Consider the following 18,599-nt stretch of genomic DNA (forward strand, 5'->3'; position numbering starts at 1 on the left):
AGTAATTCGCCCGTTTTCAGCGCAACCAGTCGCGATGGGCAAAGAACGTCAGCGCAATTCAGCGACCAATACTCCTCGAATCCAAATATTCAAAGCTTCGACTCAAATTCTGGCTGGATAACCACCCCATCGTTCCCCTGGAAGAGTGTGCGTGAGCGAGATTGCGCGCGTTGCTATATACGTGCGCGCTACATGCGTGGATGTAGTGGTGCAATCCTAACCGTTTTCTGAACTCGAAAGCTCATTTTCGCAGACGAATAGGGAAAGAAAAGAACCGCGCACTAGGTTTTCGCTTTCCGGGGTATTGGTTCAAATGCAATTCACTGCGACGGGATCTGGAAGTTGTACTACACTATTTGTGCATTAGCCAGCTATTAGCCAGAAATGGCTCAGCGGTTGAGCATGTATGATCAAGCGCGCTTGAACGTGAACCCCGCTTCAACATAGGGTGAGCGGTTTCGGGCGAAAGCTCCCCCTATCCAACGCGGTAAGGGGTCTTTTAAGGACACGAATATTGACGGGGTCTCAAACCGAGAACCGAGATCGTGGACCGAACACCGCGTTGATGCTTTGCGTGCTGCTGTGTCGCGCATTCACTGGGCGCTTTAAACTGTGTGGCCGCGTTGGCTTTTTTGTGCTACTCTAGTGCTGTTTAACCGTATTATTGTCCAGTATTAGTCCGTTAGCGCAGTGTTCTGTGTAGTGCATTTGTGGTTGGACCTAGTAAAGTGCAGCGTGCATAGAGAGAGAGAGAGCGAGAGAGAGCGAGAGTGCGCCGTTAAGGTAGAGTTGGGCTGGCGCAGCGCTGTGCGCGGAGGTGGGAACGCGATCAACCCATATTAACGGACCGAAAGTGGCTTGCGTCGTTCCCACGCAAGAGAAAGGTGCGTGTGTGTGCTTGTGTATGCCAGCTAGCCAGCCAGCCAGCCAGCCAGCCAGGTGGTGGTGGTCGTCGTTGTGGCCACTGGTTGGCATCGTTGGGAATCGAAGCCCACCACAGTGCGTGACGTCAGAGGAAGGAAGTGCAGACCAGGGAGCAGCATGCCAGGATTGGATGCTCTCGCGATCCCGTCTGTGGTGCAGCGCGGCCGACTTAACACGGTCTTCCGGAGCTCATCCTGAGTCCTGAGAGAGCAGTGTGTTTTCAATAACAGCTCGTCAATCAACCAAACACAAAAACCTAAAAATCGACTGTCAACCTCCCAGCGCTCCCCGTACCACCACACCCCCCCGTATAGAGAAAAAAAAGAAGAAAAGAATCTCCCTCCGTGGTGGATCGGTGTACACACACATACACAGCACACACACACACACGCACACACGCACACACCTACAGCATACATGCTGCCGTTGCTTGTGTCCTGTGTGTTTCCACCGTTTTGCTTTGCTCCGTGCATCTGTGATCCGGAGTAATGCTATAACATATCTTCCAACATCTTCGTTTCTAGCGTTTTTAGAGTGTCCGTACGATCCCTGCTGTGCAAACGAGTGTGATTGAGATAGAGTCCAAGAGTGAAGCGATTATAGTGTTGCGGCGGAGTCAGCCCGATCGATGATTCATTGATCGCGAGGCTCCCAGCTTCTTTTAGGAGTCAGCGGAAACCAGCAGCAGCAGCAGCATTGGAAAACGGCTTCAAAAAATGACGGTTCGCAAGGGGCAGAGCAAGCTCGCCGCGAGATCCGCCACCAGATGGCGATGATGCTGACCGAAGAAGAAGCCGTGCGACAGCAGCAGGAGCGAGAGCAGCAGCGACCCAAAGCGAGAACGAGACCGCAAATAAGCTGCTAGGGCAAGAGATAGAGATAGAGATAGATAGAGAGAGAGAGAGAGGAAAGCGAACGGCACGAAATACGTCTCGTTCCGAGTGAGTGAGTGAGACGAAAGCAGCGTACAACACGATCGCTCTGCCGGAGGGAGCGCAGCGGTTGTAGCGGCTCTGTGCATTTTTATGCTACGTGCATCATATGCACCGTGCTCGAATCGAAGCAGGATTAAGCCTCCAACAAAGAGTGAGAGAGAGAGAGAGAGAAGAAAAAAGCAAAAACGTTTTAGTTGACAACAGATGTGTCCGCTTGCTGGCACATCAACCATCATCATCATCACCATAATCACCACCACCCTCGTGGGTGAAATGAGAATGTCCATCGATGAATCGATCATGCTGCAGTGCAAATTTGGCTTCCCTGGAGCCTCATTATCCGATTGATTGATCAGCAAAGAGAGAGAGAGAGAGAAAGATAGCTCGTGGAAGCAGTGATAAGCCACTCTCGCAACCCAGTGGCCGAACGAACGAAAGAGTGGGCAAGGCCTGCGCCTTTCCAGGGTAGGGTAGGACACTTGTTTGTGGCACAACGAACGTGCGTGCGTGTGTGTGTGCGCGTCCGTGAAATCGACTGAACGACGGGGCCGCCCGGGTGGCCAGTTGGGGCTCCGTCTAGCTCCTCCAGCCAACAAACTACCTTCTAACCCCCGAACCAGCCCCCTGTCCAGCGAGTCAACAAACGAGCGAGTCAAACGAGCGCGAACTACACGCATAAGGGACGCACTGTCCCGTCAGTGAGTCCTTCCTCCTCTTCCCCTTGCCCGTCAGCCGCTCGACAGTGGCTGTCGCGCGAAACGCAATGGCAAGCGCACGGTGCTGCCTAGGGCACCGTGTCCTCGTTATCGCACTGATCGTCTTGCTGTGCGGCTTTCTGGATGGTGTAGCCGGTAAGTACAAATTCCCTATCATCACCGCCCCTCAAAACGTGCGCCTCCCCGAGGTGCGTTATATGTAGAGAGAAGAGTTTCCGTTCCTAGCCACAACACAATCTCGTTCCAGTTTTCAGTTTTCAGCCGGGTGGCACTAATGCCGTATTCCGAGTTCGTCTCCTCCGAAAATGAGCTGATCAAGTTAAATCTTCCACTAACCACTGAATGTTCTTCTTGAGCATTGGTTGTTGGGGGTGTTTTTGCGTCAAATTTTCGAACAATACCGGAACAGGAATCGCGAATAAATTTGAAGTTAATCCGTCGCTCGGTCATTGGTGCAAAGAGAAGCTGTGTTATTGGAGCGAAAATGCGAGTTAGTGAAGCCGTTTCTTGGTCTATAACGCAGACAGACCGCCGAGTGGGGACAGTGGAAAGTGCTCGAGGGAACGAGGAACCTCCAGGATCCTCTAATCAACCTTGAATTACGGTTTGCCTTGATTGGGAAGACCCCAGAATCGCCGGAATCATCGACTTGATCCTTTACAATGTCTGCAAAGCAACAAGAATAGAGAACAGACACTTCAAGGAGTGCGTGTACTCTATGGTCCATGGAGTCTGGACCCTAGCTGGGATCCCGGGAGGCCTCCCTCCCCCCACCCCTTCGTCGCGGTCCCTTATCTTAACATAAAGACGAAGATGGCGAATCTCGGGTTCTGTCCCACGGTTTTGAGTGCGCGATCACCACCGCCGCCCGTTCCTCAGGCGGCTTTCTGGAGATCCAAGGGCATGAGTGATGGGAAAAGGGATGGAGGGGGGGATCGCGCTTTGCGACACGGCCCAAAACTGCCAAAACTGAATGCAAACGCCGCGAGCGCGCGCGCGAGCCAGCCGCCGAAACCAGGAGAATGCTGCAAACCTTCTTCCTCACCACCCTTTTCCTCCCAACCGGTGGACATGCCTCCAGTATTGTGTGCATCTCACTCTCAATTGCACATTCCCGGGAGGGGGAGGGGGGTTGCGTTGTGCGTGCGCCGCAGTTACATAAATTCCAATCGGTTTGTGTGTTTGGTTGGTTGGTTGGTCCGGCCTGCCCGCCTGCCTGCCTGCCTGCCTGCCTACCGTTGGCACACTTGCTTGTTGCCCCCTCCCCACCCAGACTTTAAAATTGTCTGTGAAAGACGAGTGATCGCGTCTCGGCGTCGTGCGCGCGCCCAGCCTCGCGCGCGCGCGCATCGCGGTCAGTCTCTTCGCATCCATTTCGCGAAATTCCATTGTTTCCCACGGTTGTGTACTCTGTGGGCTCCTCGGCGGGTCCGTGGACCGACCGACCAGTGGGGCCCACTGGCTCGGTCGCTCGCTCGCTCTCCTCTCCGCTCTTGGGCCGTTGGTTCCAGGCTACGCTACTGCGCGTGTGTTGGTGCGAGCTTGCGCTCGTGTGTGTGTGCTGCGTTTCCCCCTTTAGGTGGTCGCTGGCTCACGCTCGCAGGTAATTCATGTTGTGTTCTTCAACACCATCACACACACACACACACACACACGCCAATGGGCCATCGGGCGTTTGGTGTGGGACCCTGTGCTGCACGATCAGCGATCAGAGACTTGAGCTGAGAAGGCAGAGTAAAAAAACAAAAAAAAAGGGGGAAAGAGTGAGCTGGGGCGATATATCGGGTCCGTCATCGGGTCTCGGGAACGCATTAGGCAGCGGCAGGCTCCTACAATCTTCTACGTGATCTCTTCTGTCCTCTCTCTCTCTCGCTCTTTCCTCTTTCGCTATTTCGTTCCTGACGGGATTTCTCCTCTCAGATTTCCGTGCCTATGCTGTGCGCCTGTATCACATTTCATACTCTATTCCCTTCTTCCTATCTGGCTGGATGGAGTGTGACGGTATGGCATGGTGTGGGTGATGCAAATATGTCTCCTTTTTGGTACCTGGCTGGCAAACCACCACCACCACCATTTGTTTGCTTCTTTTTCTGCTTCCTTCTCCTCGTCTTCCTCAAAGATCTCGATCGATCTTCGCGAACTCCGAGGATCCGAGGAGCTGAGAGGCTGAGGTGTGTACTCTAGCGGTCAAGCTTTCACTCATACACACACACCTATATCGTGCTAGCCAAGATTACTTGCTGATTTTCTTGCGTGTACTGGCTGTTGCTGCGGATAAGATCGCGAGCACAAACCACCACCACCACCACCAGCAGCAGCAGCTTACACCGCGCGCGCACTCCCTTCTCTTTTGTCCTATCTTTTTCTTTCTTTTATCTCTCTCTCTCTCTCTCTCTCTCTCTTCCCTCTTTCTTTCTCATTTTCTCCTGATCTCTAGCCATTTCAATCATCGTGCCTCCCTCGGGGCCCGTGTTTAAAACAAGTTTTATGGAAGTCCATTTTTGATTTCGCTGCTGGTTTGTGGCTACCGCTGCTAGCAGCATCACCACTACACACACACACGTCACTTCAGCATTATCCCTCTCTCTCTCTCTCTCTCTCTCTCTCTCTCTCTCTCTCTCTCTCTCGGTTGCTCTCGGGCAGGCATCACCGTGCTCGCTCTGTTGGGTTCGCTTTTATGCTATGCTACTGTTCATTCGCCAATTGTTCCCTCTCCCTCCATCATCCAACTAGGTTGAGTTGAGTTGAGTTGCAGCATAACACACATAAACAGGCACACGCACACTATTAAACATAAAACCAGCTTTATGGGCAGCGTGTGCGCGCGCTCGCAGCGCTCGTTCCTCGCACGCAAAAGGGATACGGGCTTGGCGTGTGCGTGCGCGCGTGTGTGTGTGTGAGGGCACCAGGAGCCGCCGTTGCTTGGTAACTTGGCCCGGAACCCTTCCCCCACACCCCCCTTTCCTCAACATTGAATCCGAGAATGAACAAGCAGTGGTTGTGGCCGCCGGCAGCAGCAGCGCAGAAAAGGTTTCTCGGGAAAAATAGGGAAGCATTAAAAGCTCGGCAAAGGAAGCATATGCCTCTCTGTAGGTGTGTGTGCGTGTGTGTGTGTGTGTGTGTGTGTGTGTGTGTGGGAAGAACACCGTACATGCACGCACGCAGGCAGCCGCGCGCGCGCGCTCGATATTCGCACTCGGGTCGGTGGTCGCCTTGCGCTTTTTTTTGTTTTATTTGCTGCACTGCGTGGGTCGATCGCAGTTCGCTGCGCTGTGTGTATGTGTGTGTGTGTGCGTACACAACTTTAGGTTTATCGAAAGAGGATGGGAGAGGGGTCTGGCTAACTGGCTGTGTGGAACCTGGTTGGCTTTTATAATTAAATCCAAAGAACAGACAAAAAAATCGGCCGTTCATCATCGTGTATTGATAGTGATGATGATGATGACGACGGTTGGTTAGGGTTAGCTACATGTCTCATCATAATACTCGCACACACACACACACACACCCCTACATACATATATGGATATACATATTTACACACACGCACACACCTCTTTCTTGCTGCTGCCTTCGTCCACGTCTACAACATCGCCACAGGTCGACGAACGGTCGTTCCAAGCAATCCACTCTGCGCTCTGCGCGACCACAGACCCACAGCATAAACACAGAGAGAACGGGAGAGAAGTCATGAGACAAGGCATCGACAAGACAGAAAGAAGGAAGGGAAGGGAAGAGGGGGGGGGAGTGGATTCAATCGCATCACGTTTGGGATCCCCCCCCCCCCCCAAACCACCATCACTTCAGTGTGTGGTGTTTTTGGGGATCTTGCGATTGTGAGCAGCAGCAGCAGAGCTTTTACACGTCGATCCTACTGTGCTGTTGCTGCTGTTGCTCCTGCGATGAAGCAGATTTACCTCCCCTCCCCCCCCAAGTAACGTATGGTGGCCACACTTGTATGGCTTTCTTCGCATCCGAACCGCCATCGCCGCGAACTCTGTGTTCCCTGTGGTCTGTGCAGATCCGATCCCCCGATGGTCTCTCTCCCCTCGACAGAGGTATAGAGCGCTGGATGGATGCACTGCCAGACACACACACACACCACACAGTGGCGATTGCGTGCACTGTCTACTCCATTTTTGGACAAACCTCGCGATCTCGCCCCGATTGTCGCCCCATCCTGTTGCGATTTGCGGTCAAACTGCAAGAAGCGCCTACGGGGCTCCCGGGCACTACTCTGCGCCTGTGGGGGATTAACAGAATCCGAGTGTGTGGTTCTTGTTGTGGTCAGGTTCTTCTAATAGTTTTACGAAAAACACGGACCACAGACCCGTGGGTCCCCGACAAACAAGCGAACAGAAATGCAATAAACGATTGCTTTAATCGGCATTGCGTATAACAGTTACAGTTATCAGGAAACATCGGGTTAATTAACGAAAACTCGTGAAGAGAATGACAAATTATAGCAATACAGTCGAAAAATGTCAATAAAAGACGGGCTGAAAAAGAGTAAAGATGGATCTAACCAACATTTCTTCACAGGGAAAATCGGTTGATGCAATTTACTTCCGCCGAAAGCTAGCTCATGAATTATAATATCATAATGCAAACTGGCAACCTACACAACAGGCTGAAACTCTTTATTCGTCCCCGTTTAATATATTTTCAAGATTTTAAAAATCGCCTAAATTGATTATTTTTACGGATCGACACACGCTCAGTAAGGTCTGACGTCATTCGGAATTAGCCAAGAATTAATCAATAATGTTGGGTGGTATGCGTGTGTATGTGTGCGTGAGTGTCTGTGTGTGTGTGTGTGTTTGTAGGCCGCTTAAGAAGCTCCCAAGAGCTGCACCCGGAAAACGTCACCGGAAAAGCGTTCCAGCGAACGTTCCGTTTTTCCGCGAGGAAAAAAATGTCATCATCGTCAAACCATCGTTTTAGGTCCGTCTTTCTCTCTCTTTCTTTCTTTCTCTCTCTCTCTCTCTCTTTCTTTCTGTTGGAAGACAACGACCGTTCCGTACACGTTTGATTAATTCCCTTTTGGCTCTCGATAAGTAAGTTGCCCCCTACCACCTTCGACTTTCCCTTTGTTTACAACTTGGGACCGAATTTTGGAACCCCCCGTCTGCCATAAGTTTGAAAGAGTTGGCGATTTAAGAGGTCCAAGAGTGGTGCTGGTGGTCCCGATCGTCGTCGTGCCCCTTGATGCCACTTGATCAGAGACGGACAGCGACGAACCCCTCGTCGCTTGTCTCGCTCATCATCTCGGCTCGCTGGGAGCAGCAGCAGCGCTGGGATTCAATGTTTGTACCTAATGGATTTGCCGTGCCCCCATGTGTGCGCGTGAGAGTGCGTATTGGATGCATTCCGGAAGCCGCCATCACTCTCCCCAACACCGAAAGGGAGATGACATGAGCGAGTGGAGCAGTGACAATGTGTGGTTTTAGAGCTGCTTTCCGTTTTTCATTCACTTTAATGCCATACCAGCTGCAATCAATAATTCCATGTTGAACGCACCTTCCTTAACAAACTTGACCATTTTCAGAGTGTGTTGAAAGCATGCTGAAGATGAACACACACGGCATCTTAAAGCGATGCTTCTTACTCTTTTTCTGTCTTTTTGTTGTTTTTTTCCTGTATTTCTTACCCAAAGAAATTCGCTATGTGCTGAAATTTTGCACACTCGCACCTGACCGTTCCAATATTGTACCGCCGCCGCCGTCTGTAAGCGTGATGGTGGTGAAAGAATACTCGGATCGATCTATCAAAGTCAGACGAGGTTGGTTTGGTGGTGGTCGCAAAATGAAAGCAATAAAAACAAAATGATGCCAATAATGATGTGAATAATTTTTCCAATTCTTTGTTTTTACATTAAAATATTTGTTGCGTGTGTGTAAGAGGCCACTTTAAAGCCGATTTTTGAAACTCGGTAAATCGTTCGGCGTTGAATAGTTCCTGCGCGATTGGTTTTTTTTTTGTTGAACCCCAGCAGCAGTGGCCTTTGGCTTCCCCCAAACACACGCACACACGCACACAAGAGTCAGAAGCAGAGCCAGAAGAAAATATAATGTTGTATGCCTTATTCTCCTCTCCTCCCTTGCGCCCTCCGCCGGTGCGGATGGTTGGCAAGCTGGTGGTGGTGTGGTAGTTGTGTGTTGTGTTGTGCAGATCGTTTCTTCCGCCCGGAGGCGGTTTATGGTTCCCTCTCTCTCTCTCTCTCTCTCTCTCTACACCACCCCACACCCTACCATCAACATTCGCGTCGCGATCGTCCGGGGGCTTTCGGTTGTTCGTTCCTTCTCTCTGCTTCTTATTTCCCCGTTTTTCTTTTCTTCTTTCATCGTTTTATCCTCTTCGCTTCGTTCTCCCATTCTCCATTCGCCGTGTTCTGTGTCTGTCCTGTGCCTGTGCGGCTCTTGGGATCCTTCCTTTTTCCCTGCTTTGCTTCTTTTCCGTTTCTTCACCCTTGTTTTCCTCACCGACGCACACCATTGTGCCATCTCTCTTTCTCTCTCTGTTTGCCCGTTGCTTTCGGTTTGTTTCTCTCTCTCTCTTCAGGTTCCCTCTTTCTCTTTCTTGTTCTCTCTCTCTCGGTCTTTCTAGATAGCTCAACGTTTGCACCACATCCTTCTCCCTCTTGTATGTTATCCACTGGAGGTGTGGTGTGGTGGTTGCTTCACATTTCGTTCGTTCGCTCGTTCGTTCGTTCGTTCGAGTCGCTTCAGGTTTCTAAAACCTGGATGAATTCGATCTGCCGTTGCTGCTGCTGCTGCTGCTGCTGTCTGTCGCTCTCGAGCATACGGCTAACGGTGAACGGCGATGAGGAATTGCTAGCTGGTCTGTCGTCGTCTGGATAGCCTAGCCTTGTTGTGTTGTGTGTGTATGTGTGTGCCGCTTTCGAAGAAGAGAAGAGAAGGTGCAGGTGGGGGGGGGTCCATTATTATCTGTTCAAATTTCCATCTCGCACCATTTTGAACAGTTCAGTATCATTTTTGTTTCTCTCGTTCTTTTTCTCTTTTGATCAAGATTTTTTATTTTTTGCTTCCAACTTCACTCTTCGATCGCCCTCGTCTCCTGTGTGCCCAAATCTTAAGGAAGCGAGGACGATGACGATGGGCACGGAGAGTGTGCACACACACACACACACACACACACATCCCTCCCTCTACCTGGATGAATCCTTTCGCGTGTTGTTTAGATTCCGCTGTTGTTGTCTCTTCCAAAAAAATAAAAAACTTCCAAATCTTGCCGCGCGAGTTTCGCAACCAGCCCGTCGTCCGGTCTTAGACGGGGTGTAGTTGTGGTTTTTCCATTCTTCTGTGTTCTGGCAGATCCGCTGGTGTTCTGGCAGGTTATAGATGCATGTCTGGGATGTACCTCTCAGAGGGGGAACATTTCTGGTTAGGTTTTGGTCAATATTTAGCACGACCATTTTTAGCGTCTTGAATTCGGTGGGCCAGCAGTAGTAGAAGTGAGTAAAAGAGAGCGTCCCCCTTGGTATTACTGACGTTGCTGGATTATTAGTGTTCCTAATGTTAGAAATTCTAGTAAAAAAAAAATCAAAGAAAAAACATCTCAAGCGTGTGTGGGTTGCTGAAGAGAGGGGTCTAGAACCTCACCGGCAGCAAGGATGGGTGGAAAGGGGGGGAGGGGGCCAGCAGGCTAATTTTCTTTCGCAAATCCAATCACCGAGCGTGCCGAGATGATATGCTGTATGCCCTGCTCCCCATCCCCCCCTCCAACCTGTTGCTCAATCAATGGCGGTATCTTTAGGGCATCCTCCTCCTCCTCCTTCTCCTCCTCCTCTACCTCCTTCTTCTGCTCTTCTCATCTCGTCGTCACATTCGTCACGCGAAACGGAACTCCTACTCACCCTCTCACCCCCGTACCCGTGGTCGCGTGAGAAAGCGTAGACACAAGACACTGACCAAATGACTTTTCCATTGAGCCGACGACGACGACGACGACGCTGCACCAATTTACTCTGTGTGCGGCGACGGCGGTGGCAGTATTTCCCTTATTTTCTTCTTCTTCTTCTTGTCTGTCGATGCGATTGTGTTGGTGCGCCACCTCCCTCCCTCCCTTCCCTGCCCTCACTCGGTAGGGGGGCTCATTCTGTGTTGGTGCGCCACGAACAATCGGTCGCATGCCGCGGCCAATAGAGAGAGAGAGAGAATGAGAAAGAGAGGAGATGGTCACAGCAGCAGCTGGTAGCGGAACAACGAAGCTGCTGATGCTGCTGATGCTGCTGAGGCTGAGGCTGAGGCTGAGGCTGAGCTGACCAACAGCAGCGCAAGAGATCGAGAGATTGGTTGGTTGGTTTCGCGACCGCGCGATCCGCGCGCACACACCCGCGATGGATGTAATTGTCATCTCGTCATTCCCCATTTTTCTTTCTTTCGATATCCTTTTTCTTTTTTTCTGGCTAGCTGGCTGGCTGGCTGGCGCTCTTCCTCCACAAAAGGTTAGCAGCCAATCGGTTTTGAGTCGATAGGGTGACAATGTGTGTGTGTGTGTGTTTGGTCAATTCGTTCCTTGTTTAGAATCCAAGCTATGGCGAAGGTTCGATGTCGCCTTTGGAGCTTCGAGTTGTCTGCAGCAAATCGGAGTTTGGGGAGAGTTGTGACAGAAGAAGAGTGAAGGGCGGTTAGCGAAAGAGAGAGAGAGAGAGAGAGAGAAAGAGATCGAGAGATCGAGAGGTGCGTGTGTTTCTATTGCTCTTTTCCTGCGCGCTCATGTGAAAACCTGCTCGCGCACTTCTAAACCGACCTCAACAACAAGAACAGCAACAACAACAACTACTGCTACTACTACTACTACTGCTACGCAAGTACACGCAGATGATGGGATCGCTTTTCGGAACACACTCCTGTGTGAAGTGTAAATGCTCCGCGGGACCGCGCACACCGGCGCTCTCTCACACTCAGCATCCAATTTTTAGTCTCCTCTCCCTCCATGCCCACTCCATTTACCCCCGGCACCACCTGGCCAGCCAATGTCGACAATAGACGTTAGGTCACTTTTAATGAGTTTTTCCAGGTTGGGCGACGTATATGTAGGTTGGCAGCAGCAGCAGCAGCATCGACGGTGGCAATCATCTCATCATCGGTGTGAAAACTCGCGTTCGCTGCCACCACGCGGCCGCGGCCGAACATAATTTGGGTGACGGACTACTGCTACTATTGCTGCGACGCCGCCGCCGCCATTGCATTGCGCCCGGAGTTCTCGGGTGTTTGTCACACGCGCCCGGCCAGCAAATCGTGTGTTGCGTTAGTACAATTCAAGGGGGTGGGGTGGAGGGTGTACTACCAGCACCACCAGCACCCTCTTGCTATCCGGACCTTTCCGGGAATCTGCAACGCTCCCCGTGATTGTCCCCGTGTGGTGTCCCCATGGGCACAGAAGCAAGCAAACAACCACGGATGTGTCAGCAGAAGAGAGCTAGCTGCGTTGCGGAGAAAAAAAGGGAGAGAAAGAGAGAGAGAATGGCGTTCATTTCATCCATCATAACGCTGGGAGTACTTCTGATACATTCTTCATACATACGCCTGTCCCACACACTAACGTTCAGTTCGCGCGAAACCAATTTGCACGCGCCATTTCGTTCACAAACGCGGCTGCTGAAAAAAGGGGAATGAGAGGGGGTTGAAATGCATATGCGCTGTTCCTCTTCCTTTTTGAGTTTTTGTTTTATTTACCCTTAGAGCCAATATCAACTACTGGCCGTCTTATTAAAGCGAGCAGCAATCGAACACAGCAAAGCGAACGATGCGAATCGCGAATATCTCCACTCCCAGAGATTACTGTTAACAGTTGCGCTATGTTGCAATGCATTGTATGGCGTGTATTAAAAGGGTCTTCTAATGCTACGGCATCACAGAAACGTTTACGTTAACTTTAACTGACAGAACTTTCTTTACGATCGATTTCCAGCACTAGCATAGTTGGAGATGTCGAAATGCATGCGCGACAGCCAATCAAAGATTCTTTACTCTGAAACTGCGTCCAGACGACGACGAATATTGGAGAACTTCTCGACGAGAACTTCTCAATTAAACGTCATCCCATACAAATCCGCCGAGAAGTTATCGCGATAACTGAAATGCACGTGTAGCGAGCGAGCAAGCGAGAACGAGCTTGCCACACCTTTTGGAGCTGTCAAATCATATGTAGACAGTGACCTTGTGTAGTGTTTTGAACGTGCGTGAAAGTATTCGCGATAACTTTAGCTCAAATTGAGCAAAAGTTATCGCGATAATTTTGTGTGTCGAGTTTGAGCGGAACGCTGCAATGCAAACTATTGCAAGGCGCCGCCGACCCCAAATGACAGTTTACGATTAGCTAGTGACCGTTATCGGTGCAAGTGATATCGGCTTAGGACCTTAGGAGCTGCTGCATGAAGTCTGTTTTGAGTGATATCGCACGCACGCGCTAGTTTCCTTGTAATGTCTGTGTAACTCGCTGAGCACTTCCAAGGAGCCAGGTGCTCAAGTCGGCTATTGACCGGCGGCGGCGGCATGGTCAGCAATAACCCTGTGGACTCCGAACGGAACAGAAAAGAACATTATATCATATTCCCCCGACTGACTTCCGATATAGTTAAATCAAGTTCCGCACGGCAGGCGGGCGGACCGACTACGAATCTAATTGCAGACGCGTTTTGTACGTCCGCCACCGATTTGCGCGTAGAGAGCGCGTCAGCTCAGCGGCAGCGTCAGCTCGTCAGAGATTCGAAGCAACGGGAAACCGAAAGCGCCTCTGCAGCAGCCTTCTTCTGTGGTGTGTGGACATGTGTGTTGGCGTTCAACATTGTTGTTTCGACTTCGGAGTCGAAGGAAGGAGGTGGACCGGCGCTTATCGGTGGTGGTTGTTGTGGTTATGGGCATTTGATACTCTCTTAATGTCGTTTCCCATCAGGCAGGCAGAAGCATTAGGTTAGGGGGGTCCGTAGGGAAGGAGGGGGGAGAGGTCTGGTGTTCTGGTCGCGCTGGTCCTCAGATTAGTGTCCGGCGTCTTGTTTGCTCCCCGAGACTTATCTAAACGTGTGCACTGCAGCTTAGACGAGTCCCGGCTTCGACTACAAGGTTTCGCGCCAAGCTCTGCGCCTCTAGATGCAACACTTCCACGCTCTGCTCTGTGTTGGTGCTCGGCGGTGGAACGCTTGTGCCACCGATGTCACAGAGGGTGGGTGGGTGGCGGCAGGAATCATCAATTGATCTGTGACTTCTGCTCGATTGCGACCGACGAGTAAAGTGGTCGCAACAAATACTCCTCCACTCCCCACTGTTGCTTTGCAAGACAACAACGACGTGCGCACAGACACACGCGCACACACACACACACACACAAATACGCAGGAAACAGCCGAAACCACATCCGTGTTCTATAACCACCACATACCCTCCTTCCCCTTCTTCGCGTCTCACAAACTTTCATCGTCGTCGTCGGCGGCGGTGGTGGTGTGATAAGAGAGCAGCAGGATATAATACCACCACCGTGAGAACCATTACCACACCACCCACACGACACTCCCCTCATGCTGAGATGTGGTCGCAGCCCAACGTGTGTACAGACCAGACAACAACACCAGTTGCTGAGTTCAGTACCGTGACGTGATGTTCTCAAGGTCACACAGCAGCAGAGCCCCAGCCAAGTGGTTCGCGAAAAGGAGTCACGGAGATAGCAACAGGCGAGGGCAGATGCTACCTCTCCTTTGAAACTTTTTTTAAGGTATTTTAGACCGGGAGCTGAAGGAGAAACAGGGGAGATGTTCAGAGATGAAAATTTAGTCCCGTCCCGGCTATAGACGTTCTTTTCATCCATCAGATTTTGGTTGTCCAAGATTTCCTTTCAGATTTGGTTGTCCAAGAGTCCAAGAATTGGCCTAGAGCTTGTCTTGTCGTCCATGGATTTGGGCTCTTCTCTTTGTTTTATTTCTTTTTCATTTCTGGTACACTGTGTACGCGTCTCTGTAATGTAGAGGACGGCACAAAGGTTCACAGGGAAGTTTGAGCTGCTAGGTACATGCCAGTTTGTAGGGATGTCCCAAGTGTCACATGTGAATTGTTCTTGTTATCGTGGATAAATGTTGCCCGTGTAGCCTACAGGAAAATGTGCTGGTAGGAGGGACCATAGGTTGAAACTTGGCAGGGTCACATGTACATAGATATTGTCCTAAGTCCTAAGTAGTGACCATTTCTAAAGTTAAGTCCATAACAAAACAGCGTCTCTGTGCTCTATAGGCCGTGCTATGGGTACATATAACAGACTCTTCGCAAAAGCGTAGGAATGATATTATCGTCTATACGGCGGGACTTTAGGTACTAAAGCGATTCTTTACGAAATCGGATGACGCAGGACAAAGTATCTGCTGAGATGCTCCTGTAACTTATCCCGCGTAGGCATGTTAGAACGAGAACGCAGACGTTTGCAGCATTAGCACAAATGCATTACGCCGTTGCCGTTGTGTGTTATTCAATTGTTTCTGGACGAGGAACAAATTCTTCTTCTGCTTCTTTTTCGTCTTCTTCCACTTCTCTTTCCACACCGCTCTCGGGCAACTGCCTCTGAATGCTTCAGCAGAAGCCAAAACAATAAACATTTCTCAAGTTCGTACGTAATAATAGGTTCAGCGCCCGACCAACCCCCCTCCCCGCCAGGTCTCCCGGGGGTGTGCGCGCTGTGTTGTGCTTAGGCTTCCTGTGCGGCGCCACCCAAGGCGGCGGCGGCGGCCGGGCGGGCATTATGACGCATCCGATCAGCAAATTCTCAAACCGCGCGAACTGATGATGCTCGAATTTCTGTGGTGTTGGGTGGTGGGGGAGGGTAGGTGTTGGCGACCGATGTTTGGTAAACCAACGCTTTTGCCAACTCTTCCAGCGTGTGCGTGTGTGTCGTGTGGTTCTCGTGTAAAGTTAGACTCGATTTGGCTGCCTGTTGCTGCTGCCAATTCCTTCGCCAACCGATTAATCGATCTGTCACTAATTTCTCTCGTTTTTTTGCCACGGCTACTGGCGCATCATTTTGTGACATCCCACTACCCCTTCCTCTCCCTCTCTCTCACTCCTTTTTAATTGCGCCAATCTTCTCCTGGGTCTGGCCAATTGGAGTGGAATGGCGCCGCTACTGGTTGCGTTCGTCTGGCGGCCTGCTGCTGTTGCTGGTGGGTAGAGGGGGTGGGGTGGATTGAATGAAAGATCTCGGCATCATCACTCTACACAGAAGCAGCGCAGCAGCAGCAGCCCAGTCCACAGAGGCCTTGCCCAAGCAGCCAATACTCTCTAACCCCCCCATCCCCCTCCTCAACGCCTTTCATGGGACGATCTCTCGAAGCGTCAGTGGGAGAGTTGTTGCTGCTGCTGTTCACGATGGACCACAATTCACCTCTCCTCTGCGCGCATCCGTCGTCGTCGTCATCGTCATCGTCATCGTACATCGCGTTTCCCAACCTGCAGCTCTCGGCCCTTCCACTACTACTACTCCCCCCCCCCCTTCAGCCATCGTTTTTGTGGCTTTTCTCATTCATTCTCCGAACCACATTTCTCTTCTTCTCGGAGCTCTGCCTGTCGTCTCTCCATGTGTACGCGTTTGTGTGCGTGTGTACGAGGTAGTGTGTGAGGACTGTGCTTTTCGCTGCTGCTGCTGCTGCTGCTGTCTGTCGTCGTCGTCATCGCTGTACCTTTTCTCTTCGTTGCTCCTTCTTACCCTAAAGACGGTGTGTGAACCGAACCTCCCCCCTCCCCTCCCCACCACACACGCCCGTTTTATGCTCTATTCCGTCCGTCCTCTCTCTCTCTCTCTCGCTTGCGCTCGCGCCAGTAACAGCAAAGATGATGATGTGTTATGCGGGTTCGGGAATACTTCCGCTTCTGAAGACGGAAAGGGGTATAAAAGGGAGGTGGGGTAGGGTGAAGGAGTAATGCGCAGCTCATGTGGCCGCCACACAGCCTCCGCGCAATGCGCGCAGATCGAGCCGCCAAAGCCAATGGGTGGGTTGCTGAGTTCGGGAAACTTTCTTCATTCCTTCGCGCAGTAGCGTGTATTGAGCGTTGTATTGAGACTAGACTAGAGCGGCTGGATGGATTAGGGGTCGACAGTCCACAGTCCTTCCTATGTCCCCTCTCTTTCACTCGCTCTCTCTCTTTCTCTCTCTCCTCTTTCTTTTCATTGCTTCCTTTTTGCTTTTTCTCATTTAGTTTTGCTCTGGTTTTTTACCTTTCACTTGCTCTATCTCTCTTATTTTCTGTCTCTTTCTTTCTCTCTCTCTCTCTCTCTCTCTCTCTTTCTCTCTCTCCCAGTTTAATACACACACACACACACATAAGCAGAATATTGAAGCTGCTGTGAAGCGCTTTTCCTGCTCTCCCGTCGCGCCACATACATACAGACTCAATAGCATCGCGGTTACATTCGCATAACTGCTTTGTTCGTGTCTATCTCCCTCTGCCCCTCATGGTATGCTCCAGGGCTGCGCTAGTTCTATTACGTTCTAACCAATCCTCATCATCAACATCATCGTCGTCATCATCATACTGCTGCTGCTGCTTTCCTTTTTTGTCTCTCATTCTTTTTTCCTCGGATTCTCTCTTTCTCTTTCTTTCTCTCTTACTCTCTCTCTCTCTTTCTCTCTCTCTTTCCCTCTTTCTGTATCTTTTTCTCGGTCTCTTTCTCGTTCCCGAAACCATCCTCTATTTCTTTCTCTTTCGGCCTTCTTCTATCTCGTTCTTTCTCGTGCTGTGTTTCTCGCACCGTCAAGATTGATGCCAATGAGCGCAGCAACAGCAGCAACAGCAGCAGCAACAAGTAGTGAGGAGACATTTTCCCACGAGTTTGCTTTCAGCTGTTCCGACCGTCGCGCGGTGGTTCCGACCTACACACAAACACACACACACACACACGTGCATGCACGTAGGCACATACTTTGTCGCGCTCGGGGTATGGTCGACTTATGAGTGTAATATGCTCTCCCTCTCCGCACGCACCTCCTCCCCCGGCTCACCCGAACCCAGACCCGGACACACACACACACACACACACACACACACACACACACGCAAGGCACCCAAACTTTTATTGGGTATTACACGTCGGGGTATTCCATCTGTTTGTAGTTTGTTTGCTCTTTTCCATCTTTTTCTCCGTCCTTTGCTCTTCCTTTTTGAATTCACTTCATCCCTCCCCCCCTCCCCCCTCGCCTTCCTCTTCCTCTCGACCCTGTCAACCCTGTAATACCCCCTTCGATCCCCGTTTCCGTATTCCACACGGTGGTATTTATGGTATTGAGCCACAGCCAGCCAGCCAGCCACAGCAGTATGTTGGGCGTTATGCTATGCACACCATCACCATCATCATCATCGTCATCATCAAAACGGATCGCCAGACAGCGCCGGAGGTGCGTGTGGGTATGATGTGCCCAGAGACAACGGCAAATGTGTGGGCTATATCGACATCACACATTTTCCTTGAGTGTTTTACCACTTGTTTCATGCAGCATAAAACATTTGTTTTATGTTGGAATGGAAGGAAAAATAATATCCCACGCACACATGCTGTTGTTGCCAGGCCGGTGCTGTTGATGCTTTCGAGCAGCATCATCCCCGTTCGCCCCGTTTTAGTTACGTTTTTGGGGTGCTCCAAAACCACCCGGCATATTGTGTCCCCTTGTTTAAGGTTCCAGATTCTCCTCTCTTGGCGTGACGAGATCATCTACCCTTGCGATGGATTACTTACCACTTACGATGATGCTGGTTTGCAAGAAGCCATCATTGTGGGCTACACATCAAAATTCCATGTCCGCCCAGGTCTACTTGTGTTTCAAGATCGTCGTACTAACCAATCGCGCTGCTCTTCCCGGAGCCACGCGATTCGATTTTGCATGCCTTTTACTTCATTAGTATATTCCTCCATATCGTAAACGGCTCGAGTGCAAAATGTACACTGGCACTGGCGAAGGTCCGGGGTGTCATTGTAGTTCTGGTGGATGCTTTTCCGAATCCTCGCGATACCTTCGTTTGTCCCCAAT

General features: G+C 50.9%; 1 protein-coding gene across 4 annotated transcripts in view; it reads left to right on the forward strand.

Moving 5' to 3' along the window:
- The first annotated feature begins 543 nt into the window (after nt 1-543).
- Nucleotides 544-18,599, forward strand: part of LOC125950155 (neurogenic locus Notch protein) — a 38,028-nt gene continuing 19,972 nt past the window's right edge. For 2 of the 4 annotated variants that reach the window (XM_049677847.1, XM_049677874.1), the window contains exons 1-2: nt 544-783; nt 1,449-2,710. In XM_049677847.1, coding sequence (XP_049533804.1) covers nt 2,623-2,710 — 88 coding nt within the window. In that variant the 5' untranslated portion in view covers nt 544-783; nt 1,449-2,622. Of the gene's footprint in view, nt 885-1,448; nt 2,711-18,599 lie in introns of all 4 variants that reach the window. The other 2 variants (XM_049677856.1, XM_049677865.1) reach the window with 2 other exon arrangements.

This window comes from Anopheles darlingi, chromosome X (assembly GCF_943734745.1).
Source record: "Anopheles darlingi chromosome X, idAnoDarlMG_H_01, whole genome shotgun sequence".
NCBI lineage: Eukaryota > Metazoa > Arthropoda > Insecta > Diptera > Culicidae > Anopheles > Anopheles darlingi.